Source organism: Helicoverpa armigera, chromosome 3, assembly GCF_030705265.1.
Source record: "Helicoverpa armigera isolate CAAS_96S chromosome 3, ASM3070526v1, whole genome shotgun sequence".
NCBI classification, from domain to species: Eukaryota; Metazoa; Arthropoda; class Insecta; order Lepidoptera; family Noctuidae; genus Helicoverpa; species Helicoverpa armigera.
In genome coordinates, this window is record NC_087122.1 from 851,487 (window position 1) to 871,440 (window position 19,954).

General features: G+C 37.2%; 1 protein-coding gene across 1 annotated transcript in view; it reads right to left on the minus strand.

The window, feature by feature from the left end:
* The window catches only part of LOC110380713 (obscurin), a 73,329-nt gene extending 56,292 nt beyond the window's left edge, over window positions 1-17,037 (minus strand). Inside the window, exons 1-3 of the mRNA XM_064043470.1 lie at window positions 12,282-17,037; window positions 12,090-12,205; window positions 6,391-6,531 (exon numbers count right to left, since the gene is read on the minus strand). Of these exons, the coding sequence (XP_063899540.1) occupies window positions 6,391-6,531; window positions 12,090-12,205; window positions 12,282-16,859 (4,835 nt within the window). The 5' untranslated portion in view covers window positions 16,860-17,037. The remainder of the gene's footprint in view (window positions 1-6,390; window positions 6,532-12,089; window positions 12,206-12,281) is intronic.
* Between the last annotated feature and the right edge of the window lie 2,917 nt (window positions 17,038-19,954).

Sequence of the window (19,954 nt, forward strand, 5' to 3'; positions counted from 1 at the left end):
TGTTGCATCTTTGTTACTGTGTAAACTTTTATTTTATTTATTGCACGCCATTTATTTCATAATTGTATAGATATAGCAATTTTCTTTCAATCACCACTTCTGAAGCTTACACGATTATTTCATTCCACACATTTTGCCAACTAAAACAAAACTTCATGTATCATGAGCCGAGTTTCGAAATAGACCAACTCCAGTTAATCCCTCAGTTTAAATTATGATATCAAATTATTTATCCCGAGGAAAATAAAGAGGTTTAACACTATGCGAAACAATAACAATAATTGGGCCAGCGAAGATATCTTGGTTATTGTGTTTATCTTTATAATACTGCTGTGATAGGATAAAAAAGTAATCACTTTTATTGATATTTTGACTAGGTATACTTTTACAAATGCTCGTAATTCGGCCAAGTATCTTTCTTATCCCAATGAAGTATGGTTATGAAGATTGGTGTAATATATTGTTAAGAACTCTATGTAGGTATATAAGCAAATGCATGATATTATTTATTTACTTAAGTTTTCGTACAAACTTTCCTCCTCGATTATAATTTTCTTTCTAATTCCCTAGAACTATGTAGGATTCGCAAAAATGATTTGTTCGTGCACTTGTAAATTGTCAACAATGCGGAAACTTTCAAACTGTCTATCTGAGTCCAGTAGACACACAAGTGTCAAATCTTCTAGTATTTATGACAACCTCTCATGTTCAGATACACCTTTATTTTGTAAAACTGAATTGCTCATCCGCTCGTGACAATTTACGCCAGTCAAAATATTTCGCCCTATTTTCAATTTCAGGAGGAAAATTTTATTTAGGTAAGTGCGAGGTTGAGGAAAATTTTGGACTTAAAAACACGTGGTTACAGCATGAATTTAAAATTGTACTGCTTTTATCTTAGCCTCTTATTAATAAACACGGATTAAACTGTCATCAAAGAAGAACGGTCGGTTTAAACTTAAATTAACTTGAGTCCGTGTTTATTAATAAGGGAGTTAGTGTTTTTATTACACTGTACCTCTCCGAAGGAAACCAAATAAAACATTTAGTTTAATCGTAAATACATTTCATACAAACAAGTCTGAAATGCTAAAGATTCCCATAAAACCCATGAACTTTCAAATACCTAACGAAAAGTTTACCCAACTATGCAAAAATACCTATCAAGCGTTCCCAATTACCGTTACTGTTTACGAAACACCATTCCTCTATAAATAGCACATTACTTTGAGCAGACCTCGTCATCTCATTCGGGTTCATGGCACAGGGTTAGAAAAATAACCTCCAACCATGTTCTCATGCACGGAGTAAGGCAATATAGCGGAGATGCTATAAGGAAGGTAGGTCAGGCGCCCGCCTTCTTGTAGGTCCTCTAGGTACAATCGGTTACTAAAACTAACGAGGCTTTTGGGTTCCTACCAATATGTAAAAAATTGGTCTTGATAGGTGATTTTACGAGTATTTTGAAAATAATATAAATAATATAAATATAAATAATGGGCGAGCTCTAAGGAAGGCGTATAAGGGCTTAGCAAGTAGGCTTCCTCGTCCCCCAAATACCTTATTTTGGGGCGCTACTTTCAAAGGAGATTTTGCATTATGACATCTCCGCCATTCATTTTGTTCTCCATGTTCCCACGTAATGGTCATCATACGAAAGCGTGTTATTAATCTTTCTGAACGATAATTTATAATAAGCGGAAGGCGTGTGCCAGTATGCTGGTTTCTGGGTTATTATGATGATCAGTAGTTTTAGTGTGTTTACTTGCATTAGTAGAAAATATTTTGGAAATTTTTTGATTCTGAGAGTTTGTTGACCTTGATTTTCTAGAAAAGCTTCAGTGGTTTAGAATTTTTTTTTCTGAAATTTCCTTTTTGCATCCTCGTCGGATCAAGAATGTAATTTTTTAGCCTTAGTAGTCTTACTTTTATCAGTCGCGGATATGCTTAAACAGAAGTCAAAATCCAAAGATGGATTCAAACAAGAAGGTCCTTAATATTTTGAAGAATAAAAAACAAAATTGCGCAAGAAGTTTGTACTGTAGGAACTGGCACAATTTTCCACTTCGTTTTTCCTAGATTTTTTATTAAAAACACGTGGAAAACGCAGTAAACTTATTTGGCTAGAACTTCGACCTGTAGGCGGTTGGCCTCATGCCCTATTTTTTGGAAAATAGACGCCTGGCGTGTTTTCCAGTTTTATTGTCTCTCTTTATTACCTACACCTGGATCTTCAGAAACACACGTAAACTAAACTATGTTAGTGTAGCTATTACGCAGAACCCCTGTTTAATATGAAACCGTATTATTACTGACATTGAAAAAGTTTTCATATGTGTTGCAGTATGTCCATATTTGGTCACATTACAAAAGAACATTACTTTAACGAGATCTACCGAAATCGGAGTCTTTCAGTAATATATAGTTTATTAAAAACTCTTGTTAACTTCGTTTTATAAATTCTACTGTAAATGTTAGCTATAACAAGTTTAAATATGTGAATGAAAATAAAGCACGAACAATAAATCATATACTTGTGCAACTATTTACGAAAATTGCAGCTTTTATCAACCATGACGTCCAGTAAAAACAAACAATCCGAATGCCAATCTCACAATCTCAGACAGATTTTTGTAATCCCATTCTATCAGCATCAGCATTACCAAACGCATATAGCAACAATCTAAACAAGAACACAAACTACGAAATAGAAAGTCAAAACATGAGGAAACCGTGCCTGCATTTACAGCAAGGCATAAACAAACGAAATAGGCCGAGACAACATGCGAGGGACCTGCCAATTATAAACATGACATTCAAGATGCTGGACCGTCCAAAATTTAAATTAGGCCTTCTCCAGCCATCCCAAATTAGCCGCATAGGTGAACGGTAACTGGGCCAGACAATGAGAGAATAGTGAAATTGTATATTACAGAACGGTCTGTTCGCCAAGTAGGTGTGCAACCCATCTTAATAACGCTAATAATGTACCGTAGATTATTTTAAGCGCTGCGACCAAGCCAATTTTTTTAACCACTTTACGACGGCCTCCGTGTTCTCTTTGAAGTTTAAAACAATGAAGTGTCAGAGAACATCTCGTACAAGTTGGCAGGTCTCCTGAAACTGGGCGGTTCTCACGTATCCGCGAAATGATTATGTAGTTACGAGGTTTTTTTCGTCAGCACTGAGGACGTTGACCTGATATGAAGTATCGAAATAATGCGTTGATTTATGCAACACAAAAATGCATTTCGTGTTTCGTAAATTTGTTTAAAGATTTATACGCTTGATTTGTTTATGATACATTAGTTTATAAACGATGTCTGTATGTTATTATAATCGTTGTTTGTGTTGGATGAATAGTCAAATAGTAGAGTAGTTTCAGTTCAAGTAGGTTATTGACTCGGTTATCTATGCTTGCTGGTTTTAAATATGTTATAAAATTATTCTTTGACGACTTTTCCTTTAAAATACCACCCAAATCTTTACGACAATAGCCAATCGCATGAAGCGTGAACAAAATTGGGCAATTGGAGCATAAAGCGAGAACCGACTGCTGGACCGAAGCCAAATTGCCGCCATAATATAGACATTACTATAAAATTATGAGAAGTACAAGCATAAACCCTTTCTCATTCACCTTGGTAGATAAACATCGATATAAGCGTATCGACCTCAATATTACCTGATTATAACCTTGTATAATTTTGATGCAAACTGATGGTCAATATTAGATTGAAACTGTTTATAACCTCACTAATTATGAGCAGTTAATTGTATACAATTTTTGAGCATTCAGAATTCTGTCTATAACACTTGACATGGTTGATTACATCTTGGACAAACATAGTTTAGGTGGCTCTGCTGAACTGTGGACCGACTTTAAGACCGATTTGAAGAAGGGACGACTGGGATGATTGTAGCTCATTGGGGGAGGCTTTCGTTCAGCAGTGGCCGGCAAGAGCAAGATATGATGATGGCTTATCTTTAAGAGCACAAGAAACGTTTCTCCCTAAATATCATGTGTAACTTCAAATGTTTCACGTATTACTGCTGAAATATAATATACAGAAGACATGGAACTAATAGGTTTGTATGGTGAGAACATTATAACATAATGTGTTCGAAGACAGATATTTGTCACAATCAGTGGTATGGCACGTTGATTAGATATCTGGGCTCGCCAAGTCACCTGGCGTGGCGCTTTCATATTTAGACACCCCGACAGTAACATCAAATTCATAACAGAAGCATCGATTTGTAAGTATTTGATAACTAATGAGTACTGCACTACAGTACTCGGTACTCATGTAACCCTCATTTTTGAATGATTACCACTCCAAAATGAGCACGAGAAAACAAGTTTTTATTATATAAGGTATTTAATGTTTTCTTATTTATTAGTCTTTTGCTGTAAACGAAACGAAGAACTACATATTTTTGGTTGTTGTTACTTAGTACTTATAGTTTCAACAGACAAGCAAAATAAAATTCTAGCGCGTATGATACCCATTTCATTTCTCAAAGTAAACCAACCTTTTCCTCATTGGGCTTGAGGCGTAACGTCGAGGCGACTGGCCGTCTGGTTTTTATCATCTAACATTACGCCGAGTGTACGGGGAAAGCGCCTGTGCCTTATCTTTGTAGCATTACAACGTTCAGCCACTCAGCATAAAAGCTGCTCATTCATCATTCGTATAAATTCGTACTGGTGAAGCAATAAACTGGGTAGTGGATGATTGAGGAAAATATAGAAATAAAGATAGAAATGTAACAGCGTAACCAGCTCAAAAAATATCGTGGTGGTAATCCCTATACAGACAGGAATACTAATACTTGTACAGACGATACTTTTCAATAAAATAGGCACGCTACAATTAACCTAAATCCGCTGAATTCAAAATCCTATGGCTCTTAGCAAACCGCTACATAGTTTTTCAATGACATCTTGTATTAATCTGTTAACCGAAATCTAGAACATACGTAAATAGCACGCACAATTACTTGCGGTTTCTTAGAATTCAATGAGCATAATGCCGCTTATGCAATCTCCGTAATTAATATTTACGTGTTCATTCTCTTCAAATTACACGGAGTCTTCAGCTTTACAGTTCGGAAAATTGTTTACAACTTACTCCAAAATTATCTCATGTTTTAAAATCTCATCTCATCATTATGGCAGCCACAAAGTGAAATCATCATCGGATGAATGAACTTTCCCCAAACTAAAGTCAAAACCATTTACCCCGACTTCGAAAAACTAGGTGGGTTTGACAAAAGCAAACAAAAATATACGCGGTACAAATATGTCAATCAGGTGCACCCGGTCGAAAAACCCACTGCCGGCTCGAAAAAATATTGTACTGAAGATCACCTTTTATTTTTGAACTGCAGATTTTCAACTACGACGATGGAATAAATATTTAAAATTCGCAAAATTTGTACCACTTGTAAATGATGATCAAAGTGAAAATCTTGATGATTTTTATATCTCCGGTTATTGGGGACAAACTATTAAAAACTGCATGGGGCATGGTCGGATCTTGACCGAGATATCGGAGTGCGAACTCATGTACTCATATTTTTATGTCAAACAGTTCGGAGCGGAAACCATTTCTATGTTGTCAATGGCGGCTAGTCGCCGTCCAGTATTTGTATAAATTAGTGGAAATGTATGTTTGTATGTACAAAAAAAATTAAGTTTTCTACTACTGGTCCATGTTATGTATGGTGGTTGCAAAAGGCGTTTTATTAATTATCATTATAAAAATCCTGCACATAACCAGGTACAACATAACTATTTAATCCATTATGCCAGTTTGATGTACCTATACCTAAGCCTTCCTATTTTTGACTGAACAAAAAAACCGCAAATCGCTAGCTAACAACTAAGTACTTTAGTGCAAGAATCATTATTTTTTCAACAATTAATGTTAATTACAAAAATTTTAAAAAGTCCTACAAAAATCGCGCCGGTGACATCGCGTGTCACCGCTAAGCGCACGATATTCGCAAATCGCGTATTTCGTAACAACCAGAATTGGGGTCACGAAGCTTTTAACCGTCGCTAATACATCATTGTTATGTAATACTTGAACTAAATTATACACAATGAACAAACTTGTACACTGAAAAAAACACGGTCACGCCATATGAATTTTTGTTCTGTATTTTATTTGACAGATCTATGGGAATTTCATAGTGTGGTAGGTTAGGATAAGCCGCTTGTATAAAAATAGGTTCAGCAAGAAAAATTGCCTCTTCCTAACTTCTCATAAATTCCCTATTTTCTATAAGCCTGTCAATGTATCATCCATATAAAGAAAGGTCCCTAGGGTCCCTAACCCCTTATCCTCATCATTTACCTTCCAAAATTACAATTCCTCTTACCTTCCTCCGTCTTCAGTCTTAGCAGACCCCGTCTTTTTCCTAGGATGGTTCTTCTTAGGTCGTACGGCGATCTTGTGCTTGGCGGCGCTGGCGTCCAACAGTTCGGCTTGAACGTCCAGGTCTGGGTCGAGCCGGGGCGCCCTGGACGGGTAGGGACCATGTTACTGGATGAAATGGCTGTTAGTTTACATGTAAAGGGATACATAAAAAGTGGGTTTTGTGTAGTGTTGTGCTGTTTTGTAGTTTTTTTGGAGAGTATGTATTTTGCAGTATAGATTTGTACTAGGGATCACTTGATGGTAAATGGCTAATACCCATAAGAATTGTATCGATAACTACGTTTTACATATTTGTCTAAATACTTATTCATCACAATTGTTTATGATAGTTTGCTTTAATGTTGACTTATTGAGACGTGATCATCATCCAGACCATCTTTGCTGTTCTCATCCAGAAATTATTGTTAAACCATGCGTGACTAACTGAAAAAGAATTTCCTGTTTTCCTCCTAGTATTTATTAAAACAACAACTATCTAATCCCAGTATTTACAAGAACGATGACTCGCAAACACAAGTACAATGTACTCAGAAGCCTGCACACGGTACCTATATCGTCAGCAATCAGGTCTGATCAGCTGATTCACGTACTCGTCAAGTTAAGAAGAATTTTTCTTTTCAGAAAACATTCTTGTGAAAGAATTCAAGAATTCAATACACATGCCAAATGATTTCCGTGGAATTTATTTACCTACGTGTGTAAAGGTGCGCATTTGTGAGTTTATTTATTTCAGGTAGTAAATATTTTACAGCACTTTCGAATGTTCAGGTAAACAAATTAATATACAAGTTTATAGTTCTTGTCATATGAAGATCAGCAGAATGATCATAAACAGCTTCATAAGTGATATATACATAGATGACTTATCATCCGGAAAATCCTTGCATACGCTGAGGAGGAGGATTTTCTCAGGCCATATTTTCCTTATAGCTTATAGTAACAAACTTTTGTATGAAAGGACTACATTGCTGACATCCATCCTTTCAAAGCTCCCAATGCTCGAACCGACTTAATTGGATAATGAAAAGCAGTTTAAAGTAAATGTCTGCCATAATAATTTATCAGCTACTTCCTGAACACTCAAACCTTCCAATAACTCTCCTACAAGGGTACCAAAAAGGTGTGTATCTTTTTCATGGACAGTCATAAAACACTAAGATTAACGGCAACTTTTTGACAAACAATGCGAGTCATATTTTACCAAGTCGTGACAGGCAAGGGTATGGCAGGTCGTCTCGTTTCAGATGGGTAGTTAAAAGTAGTGATGACGTCAGCTGTGGGCCATTTCACTGTCAGGGTTTCGGTGGATCAGGTTGCATCATGTGACGGAGACACTTGAGTAACTTCTCCGATTCTTGGCAAGAGAAGGGACTTTTGACATATTTTTTGTACCTAAATTGTTGGTTTTTCAGTCTGTACTCTTGTTTGAACGGGTTGCTGTTATTACAAGTGTATTGGCCAATTGGCTCTATCCAGGGACTCATTTACCTTATGCAACAGATCAGGTCAATTAACCCGCGTACCTTTGTAATACAGCCTATAATGTGACCAATATACCGAACAGTCTACACTTTCAAGGTTCATGTGTCTTGAAAGAAAATTAACGTTTCATGAAAATTCTGTAGGGATTTTCTAGCCCGACTATTATTAAAACATTACAGACGTCGCTATCTTTATTAAGGGCGTTATGATATTTTTGCGCTTGACGAGCAATTTTAGCGTCCAGTCTTGACGGACGTTGATCTATAGCTATTTTTATTAGATGTCTCTGTAAAGGTCGTTGTGCTAAATCAAAGTAGTTTTTCTTTGTTATACGGTTTTATCGCAACAGCATTGATACTTTTAAGTCCACATTGTAGATGTTTAAAAGTTCAGCTATTGTTCTATCTAGACGACTCGTTTGCAGGATGTCTCAGTTCCTCAGTTTAGCTCCTGGTCATCGGAAGACGTAGCTTCTTCACTATGAGAACTTTACAACACTTTATTCAAATGCAGTATGGCAAGCCTATATTTACTTACCCAGTGATATGAAGAATACTTTCAGAGAAGTAAATAAGGTATGTATAATGTTATCATAATCTTAACCAGTATTTGCTCATTTAGAAATGTAGTATATATTACCTATTGGCGTAAATTAAGTCAAAGCTTTTCTGTTACTGTACTTAATGTAAATAATGTTTACTTTTAAGATCCTTTACATCTCCCAATAAAATAATTCTATGAACAGAACGACCAACAATCCTAATTAACCAGGCAAGTGGATACCTACAAACTACATGGACTTATTTATATAAAGACTTCTTTATGGAGTTGTTCACGAGATTCTCTCACTTCCCGCGTGCAACAGCTGACATATTTCCATTCATTTATTTGGTTTCCACGTTAAACTGTGAGCTTTGGCTCGAAGCAGGGTGTTCAGCTAAGTTGGCGCGTGCGGCTATTTCCAGCCGGCCCAGAAACGTGCTGACGTCAGCACGACATAGTTCCTAACGGGGTTAACTGGTACTGGACCCCTTAATAAGCTTGCACCATGTAATTACGTGTATTTTTGTAGGTTTATTTTGTATGCTATTTTTGATCATAGTTACGTTTTTTTTAACGTTCTATACACCTACATGTTGTTTTCAGGGATTCACGACTACAAGTGACTATTATGAAATTCAGGATAACCTCTGGGTGGTTCTTTTTGGGGGTCATTATCAATGTAACTTCTTATGTCATTCTACTTTTAACCAAGTATTTGTCGCTGTTAAATGACCTTTGCAGCAGTCTTAACCGGGTGCAACCAGTTTCTGTAAGTAGTAGAAGACTAGGAACATTCAGGAGTATACTACGAGGCTCCTCCTACGCCTTATTTTATCTATTCATATTGTAGGCTTAAAACATAACCCTCCTTCAGGTGCAGTCGGGTAAAAAGTCCTAGAAATCAACATGAACTCGATAACTGTTGCTCTTTGCGTAATCATGAACCATGTTTGCAATTACAAAACGGATCCTATAAATCAGTCCAGTAAATCATAGTACTCCTGGGCAGTGATGACGAAACTTCGTTCAGAGGAAGTTTACTAACGTCACAAAACAAGGACATAGTTTGTTTTACTATGTTTACTGCTGGTCCGGTTGGGGAAGGTTAGTTTTCCAAGTAGTTCGAGGTGGTATTTCTCGGATAATGAGTAGGTAATGCTTTTTCTACAGGTTTACTGGCTCTCTTACATTATTCTTATTTACTCTTATTTTATCTTTAGCTTTATTACTATAGGTAGGTATGTTATGTATCCTCTGACACGTCTAAGGCTAGGGTAATGCTAGGCAGCAAATAATAGATACCTACAGCAGAGTTACATACAACTGTGTCTCAATTGCAGTGTATTGAACAAGTATGAAGAATTCATATAATTTAAAACATAATAAAATGCTCAAATCACGGCATTTAAATAGTCCATTACAATAATATTTCTTCAGCAACTATTTGATTCGCGACTATAAACGTAAGTGGCATTGCCAATCTGTTACCTGGACGGGCTGGCATCCCGCCAGGCAAGCTTTGCCTTACAACCAGCCTGTGGTTTGGCCTGGGACTTTCCTATATTCTTAAATATCCACTTAAACGCTTCGACTTTATAGCTACTGCTGGAATTTCCAGAGAGAAATTATGATGTTTTTATTGGTCTACATAGTTTTTAGAAGAAGGTTAGAGATTCTTATATTGGGGTATTAAAATTGGTGTTTATTACCTTAGATTTTATAGTTCACAAAAGTTCGATTCTTTTAATATTATTCTCGCCATAGCTGTGCATCTTAGATAAAGAATCGGTATAAAGGTGTTTCGACTAAAATAGATGTCAACAAGATTATATCACGGGTGAGTCATTTCTTCAGGAAAGTGAACCATAAATATTTCGCGAAGACAAGCCACACGGCGCTAACGTGTATTTCTTTATAACTATAAATAATATAAAAATCATCGAAATATTCTATTTATTTATACTCTATTACAAGTGCTCCATATATTACCCTTAAATAATAATAATGTTGTAAAGTGATATCATTAGGATAAGGTATGAATATGATAATACAAATCACATCGTTCCCTTTTTTACATCGGTTATCTAAACCCTGGCTGCAAAATCTTCCTAATCCTGATAATAGGTCAATTAAAAGATAATATTGAATCATTAATACAAACATAAAATCTATGCATAATACTTCTCTCTGCGATACAACTTTCATAGCTGATAGATCTATTAATTACAAGATATATCTGCCTAATTTATGTTAGTGTTAAATAGGACAACCATTTACCATCAAGTGAGCTATATAATAAATTGAAATCATAAAACAACATTCTAGAATCTAGAATTACGTCCGATATCGTGTGGGCGTTTGTTCGTGTGCAATCTTCATGTAGTCCGACCACATTGACAAATATGAACATGGACTAAATAAATTGTAAACACATTAAGACTGAACTACCTAAAGCTTCTATATTAAAAAGAAACTCAGAGAACATTATTACCTTTATTAAATACATTCCTAAATGATACACAGACGTTTAAACAGAATAATATGGATGTGTCGCCACAATGATACAAGTTATCACAATACAGTAATATGTCGATCACAACATAGAATGATATACAACATAAATGACGATATGCAAGCGTAGATATATACAATGCAACATGAGTCCGATCTTCGGTCTTCGTAATCAATGATAGTACATTTTGTAGGTCGGAACGCTAAACACATAGTCCAAGGATGGACCTCTGGTTTTGAAGAAATGATTCTCGTAACAATATACGCGGCCCCTGTACCTGCATCAACAATGTTCTCTTTATTACGTCATCACGGGCACTGTGATGGTGATGAGTGGTGATAGGCGGTGGTGATGCGTGGCTTTGATTAGTTTCAGTGATTTTTGTTATAATGGAGATTAATGCGTTTAAACGTGAGAAGAAAAAAAAACAAACGTGTAAATTAAGATAAATTATAGAGCGTTGCGCAAACGCCGGTGCAACGACCCCGCGGCTAAAATTACACAGTATCGAAGTCACAGGAGGAATGCTGGACGCATTGGAGCTATTAAAATGCATTCTTGACATTTATACTCCTTCCGCGAGACATTCCCGTGAATATGATACCGGCACTCCGAGCTGTCAGCTTATGGCTTGTGTGTTACGTGCGGAGTTCGCGTGTATCGCGTTACACTTGTTACTGAGTGAGAGTCAGCCTTTGACACCAGCCTATGCCTTGAGGAGTAACGTGTGTTACAAGTATTTATAGATCAGGAGTGTGGAAAGCATAGTGTATACGATATTATATGGGTTGGTTTTAGCTGTCTTAGTAAAAATGATAAATATCACAGTTATTCAAGAATTATTTACACAAGATTTAGTTAACGATGACAATGAGCGAATGTTACAAAACTTTTCATCATCCAGTGGTTATTTTAGTTTGAATGACATTAACTGTAAGTTAGTTATACGTGACTATTAAACAAAATATTATTCTGGTAACCGAGTTTAGAGCTGGGGTAACGATCAGTTTCAAATGGCGCGCATGTCCGTACGGTTATTTACGAAATACATCAATGAGGGCACAGTTGTGCAAAGCTCATGCCAATAATAAATATGTACTCACTTTGATCCGAGGGCTGACTTAGTGTCGAGAACTTCTACAATGTCGCCCGCCTTTAGAGACACTTCATCGTCGGCAACAGCTGAGTAGTCAGCTGATGCTACCACAACATCTTCTACCTGTAACAACAGAAAATCAAGATTAACATTTGCATATAAAGCGGCTATTTGTGACGAGGAATTTCGAGAATATTACCTTAGGCGGACTCCTACTACAACTAGATCTAGATCTCGAACTGGACATTGATCGGCTAGGGTATCGTTTATAACTAGGTGTAGTCTCTAAGCTACTCATTCGACTCCTTGTATTCTCTCTGTCTAAAAGAACACCGCTGTATCTGCGTGACCAACCACCGAGTCTGGTAATCTTCTGATTGTTGCTTATGTTGCAGTAGCCGGTGAACGACTGCAAGTCTTCGTCATCATCATCGACTACTGGACAACTGTACATAGAGAAACGATGTGCTGTTGGCTGACTAAGGTTTAACGCCGAGAATACGTGCAAAGGTTCAAAGTGTCTGATTCCATTTTCATCAAGTACTGTGTATGCGACTTCGCCAGTTAGCACAGCGCGGCTAGCTTCACGAGGAACGACGGCTTGCAAACCTTTCTTCATAATCAATAAAGCGCCCTTTTGTTTCCTTCTTTGGAATAAAAAGTCTTCCATTGCGAGACTGTTTTCTGGGTCCAGCAAATTCAATGGAACATCTTCAGATGTCATCAGGGGAGTTTCCTCAGGAACTATCATCAAGGCAGCACTTTCTCGTACTAGATCCCTTAGTTTAGGATCTGTACGAGCCAGTGATGGATCAGTCTCCAGTTTGCGTAGGGCGGAATGCAAGCTCGGCGTCTTGTCTGCAAGTTTCCTCATGACGGTCAGTCTTTTCAGAATGTTTAGACTTGTGGGGTCACTTGCTATTTTAGACATGCTGTCTTCGTCGTTAACAACTGACATCAAGTTGGCAGCAACATCTCTCATTCCAAGAATTCTTGCTAGTCCCACGGATTGTATAATTAACTCTTTTAAACTTTCCTTATCTTTATCTTGGAACAGAACTTCCAATTCCTTGCTACTGGCCTCCTGCACGGCGCACACAATTGCCTTTTGTAGAGTATCTGTGACTTCTCGGTCTGTTTTGACGAATGAAATAGATTCTGATATGCGACCAAGAACATGATGAAGCAGGCTAGTATCATTCTTAGAAATATTTTTGAACGCTGGACCTAACACTTCATTTTCACTGCTCAAGTAGTCACCGAATTTCTCAATAATATCATCTTCAGTTAAGTTTTGCTTGTGCAATGAACTGTTCACAGCAATCTTAATCAACTCAACTTTTGGCTGAGATGAGTTTTCAAGGATTTCTTCACACAGAATTTCTTTGTCTTCTTCTTTTTGTAGTATACTAAACATAGCCGATACGAGGTCTTCATCTATGGTCTTACCTAAAATGGTATCAATAGATTTGAGGATCATCTGGTACTTCTCTTTACTATTATTATTATTGACTTCTTCGAACTGTTCAGCAGTGACTAAAGCAGCTAGTACGGCGGCAGCAATAGAGTTTTTGACATGTTCTTGTTGCGCAGATTGACCGTTACCACCAGTATAACCAATGTCTTGTATTTCCATTCGCTTTTTGCTACTTTTCTTTTTCGTTTCATTAGTCCCACCTTCTCTGTGGTTTTCACGTATTTCTGTTCTCAGATGGGCGCTCATTTCGATAATAGACGTAATCACGTCCATTAATTGATTTGCTACTTCATCTTTTAATCCAAAATCAGTAACAAAAGCTTTCAAAGCCTCAGCATTTCTTGTTTGATTTAATACGACATTGATAGCGGGTAATTCAGCAGGTACTTGTCTTCCAATAGACATTCCAGCCTCAGAAAGTTGACGTAACATATTTGTATCAATAGTTAGTTCTCCTTTCGTAGAAGTCGTATCATTTGGGTTTGTCTTAACTTTTAACAATTTCAGCTCTTCAGGTGTGACCACGAAACTTTGTACGGAGAACTCTAGTCCCTCGTCACCTTCGGTGAGATCGGGAGCAACGAACTTCAATCCTTCCGGTGTCTGTACTATTTGTCCAGGTATAAATGTAACACCATTGTCATCTGTTTCAATTACTCGGCCCGGAACAAATCGTGGACCTTCTTCAGTATCAACTACTTGTCCAGGCACAAACCTCGAGCCTTCATCTTCTGTGGAGATTACTTGACCAGGGATGAAAGTTGGACCAGCTTTAGTTTCAATAATTTGTCCAGGTACAAAACGTGGGCCGTCAATTGTATGGATTGTCTGACCGGGAACAAATTTAGGTCCAGACTTAGTATTTACCACTTGTCCAGGAACAAACTTGGGTCCATCAGCAGTATCAACTACTTGTCCTGGTACAAATTGCTCACCGTTTTCTGTGAATACTATTTGACCAGGTACAAAAATACCCTCAACCATCATACCGGGCACAAATCGTGATTCATTAGCTTCATTCTTGACTAGTCTTCCTGGTACAACCTTTCCTTCCAATTTTGGCATTCTTGGGCCAGGGTAAAACTCAATTCCTTTTGCTGTCTGTACCATGTGTCCAAAAACGTACAAAGATTCTTCAGACAGAGAACATGTTCTTATATCAATCGGAAGTCCAACTGGAGCACCTTCGCTGAATGTAATGTCTTCTATAGACTTTGCAACAGAAAATTCTACGTGTCCATCAGCTTGAACAATAGTTTTTCCAGGCATGAATTTTTCACCACAATCAGTATGAACTATTTGTCCTTCAATAAACTTCGGGCCATCGATTGTTTCAACAGTGGTACCGGGAACAAACTCTAGTTTGTTGTCACTGCTTGTTTTAGTGATTCCAGGAATAAAACAAGTTTCGCCATCAATAGCAACTGTTTGGCCCGGAACAAATTTTAGGCCGTTAGGTGTAGCTATTGTGGCTCCTGGTACGAAATGTAACTCATCATCCTGATGTAGCACTTGACCGGGCACAAACTGCCACTCATTATTAATCTTAGCGTTTTGTCCAGGGGTGAAGGTCACACTACCATGTTCTGTTATTGTTTGGCCAGGAATAAACTGCACTCCCTCTGGCGCCATAATAGTTTGTCCGGGAACAAAAACTTCTTCTGGACCGGTATTAATAACTTTTCCAGGAACGAATTTCAATCCTTCTTCGGATAAGACTGTTTGACCTTCAGCAAAGCGATATGTGTCATCTTTGTTTTTCATTGTTTGTCCACAAACAAATTCTTCCCCGTTTGATGTCTGCAGAACTTGACCGGCAAGAAAGAATGGATCATTTGTGTTTTCATTTATAACAATGTGCCCAGGTATCAGACCCGGACCCAGAGGAGTATTTACACTTAAGCCAGGAACAAAAACAGGGCCAACTGGCGTTTCAACGGTTTGACCGGGAACGAAAATAGGTCCTTGTGGCGTATTAACAACTTGGCCAGGAATAAACGTTTTTGCTTTATTTATATCTAAAGTGAGTCCAGAAATTTTCGCAACTTTTTCTCGCTTTCCTTTTTTTATATTTTTGACGACTTCGTAGAGATTTTCCATCGTAGGCAGCATGTCAACTTTATCACTTTCCATTAATTTTTCGATTACATCAGCAGTATCAGTTAAACGTTCTTTTGGTATTTCCTTCACGGCACTTAAAATTGCTTCAGCAGGACGAGTTTTTATTGGTTTTAACGGATTAACACATGGTACACTTTCCAATGGTATGGACACTTCGCCAATGTTACGGTCTACTTCATAAATTTCGGCATCGCAATGATGTGGTGTTATTTTTATCGGAGTTGGCAATTTTGTTACTTTAGGTGAGACACGATCGTCAGTTACATCTTTTTCAAATGTTTCCCAATCCCAAGTTTCAATAAGTGGGTGCATTTGGTCCCTCCATTCACTTGTACAAGTAATAATGCTTGATTTGGATCGCATATGGTGCGCATCAAAGCTGTTGTAACTGAATGTTTTGACGTCATGTTTAATTTCTTCAAACTTAGCTTTTTTAGCTTTTCGTTCAACTCGTAGCTTTTCTTCTTCCAATTCTTGCACTTCAGCTAATTTTTCTTTATTTTCAAATATTTTCTTCATAGAAGATAGTCCAGCAGTACGTTTCCTTTTCTTCTTTCTCTCTTCCAGTTCCTCAATTTCTCTCTGTTTTAACACTTCAGCATTTGGTCCTTCACCTTCAAACATTTCAACATCCTCGGTGAAGTCCTTGAAATCCATAGATACACTACGTCCATGTTTTGTTTTAATTAACACTGTATCGGAGTCCTTAGCCAGCATAACGTCTCTGACGTCACCGTCACGCACGGCTGCTTCCATTTGAGCGGAGAACACCAAACTGCATCTTCTCTCTTGCACTGTATACACGTAACGTTTATCTTCAGTCACTTGTTTACCCAATAACAATTCCATTAAGCTTTTCTGCGCCTCAGTAGATCCATCAAGTACCGGGAAAATATATCTGTAGTCAGGGAGAAGTTCATGTTTTCTGTTGCCGTAGTTAATCTCAGGTGAGTAGTGGTGTGGTCCCAATTCGCCAGAAACGTTAGTTATCTTACATTTTGCCTTCGACGAGCGGGCAGTTAGAAGTACTGGAATGTAGTGGTGTGAAGGCAGCCCATAAGATTTTCCCGTAATCCTGCAGCATCGTTTAGCGTCAGCCGGTGAGATCGGGGCCAAAAGTGGAAAATAATTGGGCTTCGGCAGCCCTCTGCTGCGGCCTGTTATTCTACAGAACGACATCTTGATGTACTTAGGCGGTCATATTTGTTTATAAAATATTCTGAAGCTTAGTTTATTTTTGTTTGATAATCGCGATCGTAGCGGCGGGAGACTCGCGTGCGCGGTTGGGCGTGTGTGCTCTGAGCGGAGTGTGCAGGGCGACTAACGCCGCAAAGCTTCGTGGCTTCAGGCGCCCGCGCATCGATTCGCACCTTCGGCTCAGACGGTGTGCCGTATATTTGTTCCGGTTACAGGTTATTTATAAACAAAAGAAAGACGAAATTTATTCTTTAAGCCAAAATATATGACACAGTTCCACGTTAAAAACAACGAAACGTCTACTAGCTTAGTTTTGGCTTTGTTCATGAAAAAACATAAAACACACTCTGGACTTTTAATAGAAAAACTACTTTGCTTATACTTAACTTTGCCAAAATACATTATATAGAATGTAAAACCCTAAACCATCAATAGAAATACGAAGTTATAAAAATAACAATCAATACGTAAGATGACATTCGCACAAACTCCCAGTTACACAAAAACTCATTAACTGTCATGCTTGTCACGACAGTCAGTTGTTAACCTCGTCAACAAACGGTTATTTTTAATTTTTCCAATCTAAACGCGGACCTTCGCGGTGACTGCGAGCGGACGCGGTCACAACCACTGTTTATTTTTGTTGAGAAATTAATAGAAAGTTGTCAGCATAATGTGGGTGAAGTACACGAATCGATCATTTGGATATATAAACCTAATTTAATAAATGCTTTTATTTCACGAGTTAAAATTTATAGAAGCCAAGGACAGATCGAGGAGCATCAAATATTGGAGAAAATCAACATGATAAAAAAACTTAAATCGGACTGTTCCGAAGAATTCAACATCAATCGTAAAGCTGTAAACCGAATAGATACTGAAATCTATTTTTAATTCGGCAAATATTGTACCATCAAATAAACGCAAGCCCTATGGCATTGACACCACTTTGTGTTAGATCATATATATATCCTCCGAGCCTTTTTCCCAAACTATGTTGGGGTCGGCTTCCAGTCTAACCTCTCTCCCAGTTTCCAGTCTAAAGTCTTTAATAACTTTGTGTTAGATCAATAGCCATCAAAATCAAATCATATTCAAAGGATTCTATTTCTAGAGAACCGGCTCCATTTCATAACAGATCAGTTATTTTAACCTCACCTTGGTACATTAACGTATAATACGGTTTCCTGTTCAAAATTTTGTTTGGAAACAAAGCAAAACTATTTAAAACCGGTAAACTTTTACTACGCCAACTGATGTGTTTGTAGTAAACTATTTTGGAGTGATCTTAATAATGTATTTACGTTTACCTGGCTTTTTATCTTGTCTTAGTTTTGGTTTCTTTAAGCGAAAGCGTTTCCTCTCGTCCATCATTGCATTTATCTAATAGTGGTCATATTGTTGACTTGCCGATTGAGCCATTTATTCTGTGTTGTTAAGTAGCCAAAAATATTTATGTAATGTCCTCATATTTTTGCCACTACATCTACAGCACTTGTATCATCTATTAATTTAAAAAGGGCATCAGCAAATCAACGTGGGCGGCCATTATACGAACCGTTTAGCAAATTGGGTCGCAAAATAATGTTGACACCCAACATATGGATCCACAATCCTATACAATTTCACACCGGATTCCGATGGCACGCCTGACAAATGACTCGCAATTTTTCTGTTCTTTTAATCGAGGAGAAATTTTAAACAATTTATATAAGATTCGCTAACGTTTGATAAATACTGTAACGTTGTATAAAGAGAGCGTTCTAATTTCTAAAGCTATTCCAGGGATGAGCCGTGTCAATAGCTTGCAAGTTACAAGCGAACATAAGGAAGCAATAGTAAAATGTTGCAACAGTAATATACCTAGTTTGAAATCGTATTTAACTACTTACTGGTGCTTCAGTTAAAATGTTGTGTTACGACTTAACTAAAACATCAGATAAAGTTAAAATTGTAGTTCTTGTAGTCATGCTATCCTAGTTTTTCACTTTTCTCAACACCAACCTCTAAAGAATTGTCTCATTTTTAACCAACATATTGTATACCTATAACGGAACCTAGTTCATCTGATCATGATCCATCCGCATGATTTTCATCATCCAGTGCCAAGCTTTCATGGTGATGACTTACATTATAATTAATTAGGCATCTGTAATTATTCCAGCCCTGATTTAATTATGAGCTACGTCCGCATTATTTGATTCTGCACGTGGGTTTTGTTTGACTTTGATTTGTAATAATTAGATCTTGATTTCATCATCATAATAATAAGTCCTTTTTGATCTATTTATGTCATCAAAAATCACTTCAATGAAAGTAAATTTAAAAAATCTTACAAAATTTTGATTTCTTTTATAATTGTTTGTTAATTTTGTCATTGAAACTAAAATTATTGTCTTGCCGATAAACTAGAATTCGCGAAGATGAGAAAGCATCATGAACTTACATTTTGTTTTCACAACCACTTTCCATAGTATACCAGCTTACGATAGTTTATTTATGAAAATAAAATAAAATAGACCACGAAATCTTTTCAAACATCCCACATTTACATGTTAACCATGTGTTAGGCAGTAGGCACAACTACTTAGCCTAGTCTGTTTATATTTATGTGACCTAACTTTTGACGTTGAACCTTGAATTTATTTTATTTTGAGTATTGTGAAAATAAATACAGAAACATTGTATGTAATTGGGTCAGGTGCAGTTTGTGTTAGATCGTGGTTTGAAAACAAATATTGATTTTGAGGATATCGACATAAATCTAACGGTTCTACGTCAATTTCAACATCATAATTTTAGTATTCTTTTGAGATTTCGCGTTTAGTTTAATACGCTATGTCGAGAAAAGCGGTTACCAGGCTAACATCACAACTGATTATTACGTAGATTATCTATACATCTGCTGTCTTCAGTCTCGGTAAGTTTAAGATACATTTTGACCCTAATTCACAGCCAGACCTTGGTTGCATCATCAACATCTTCAGATCTCCACTATACTCAAACCGTTCAGACGAAAAAAACTTCAAACTTTACGACGAATACATTTCACTGAATCGATAAACTCAGACACAAAA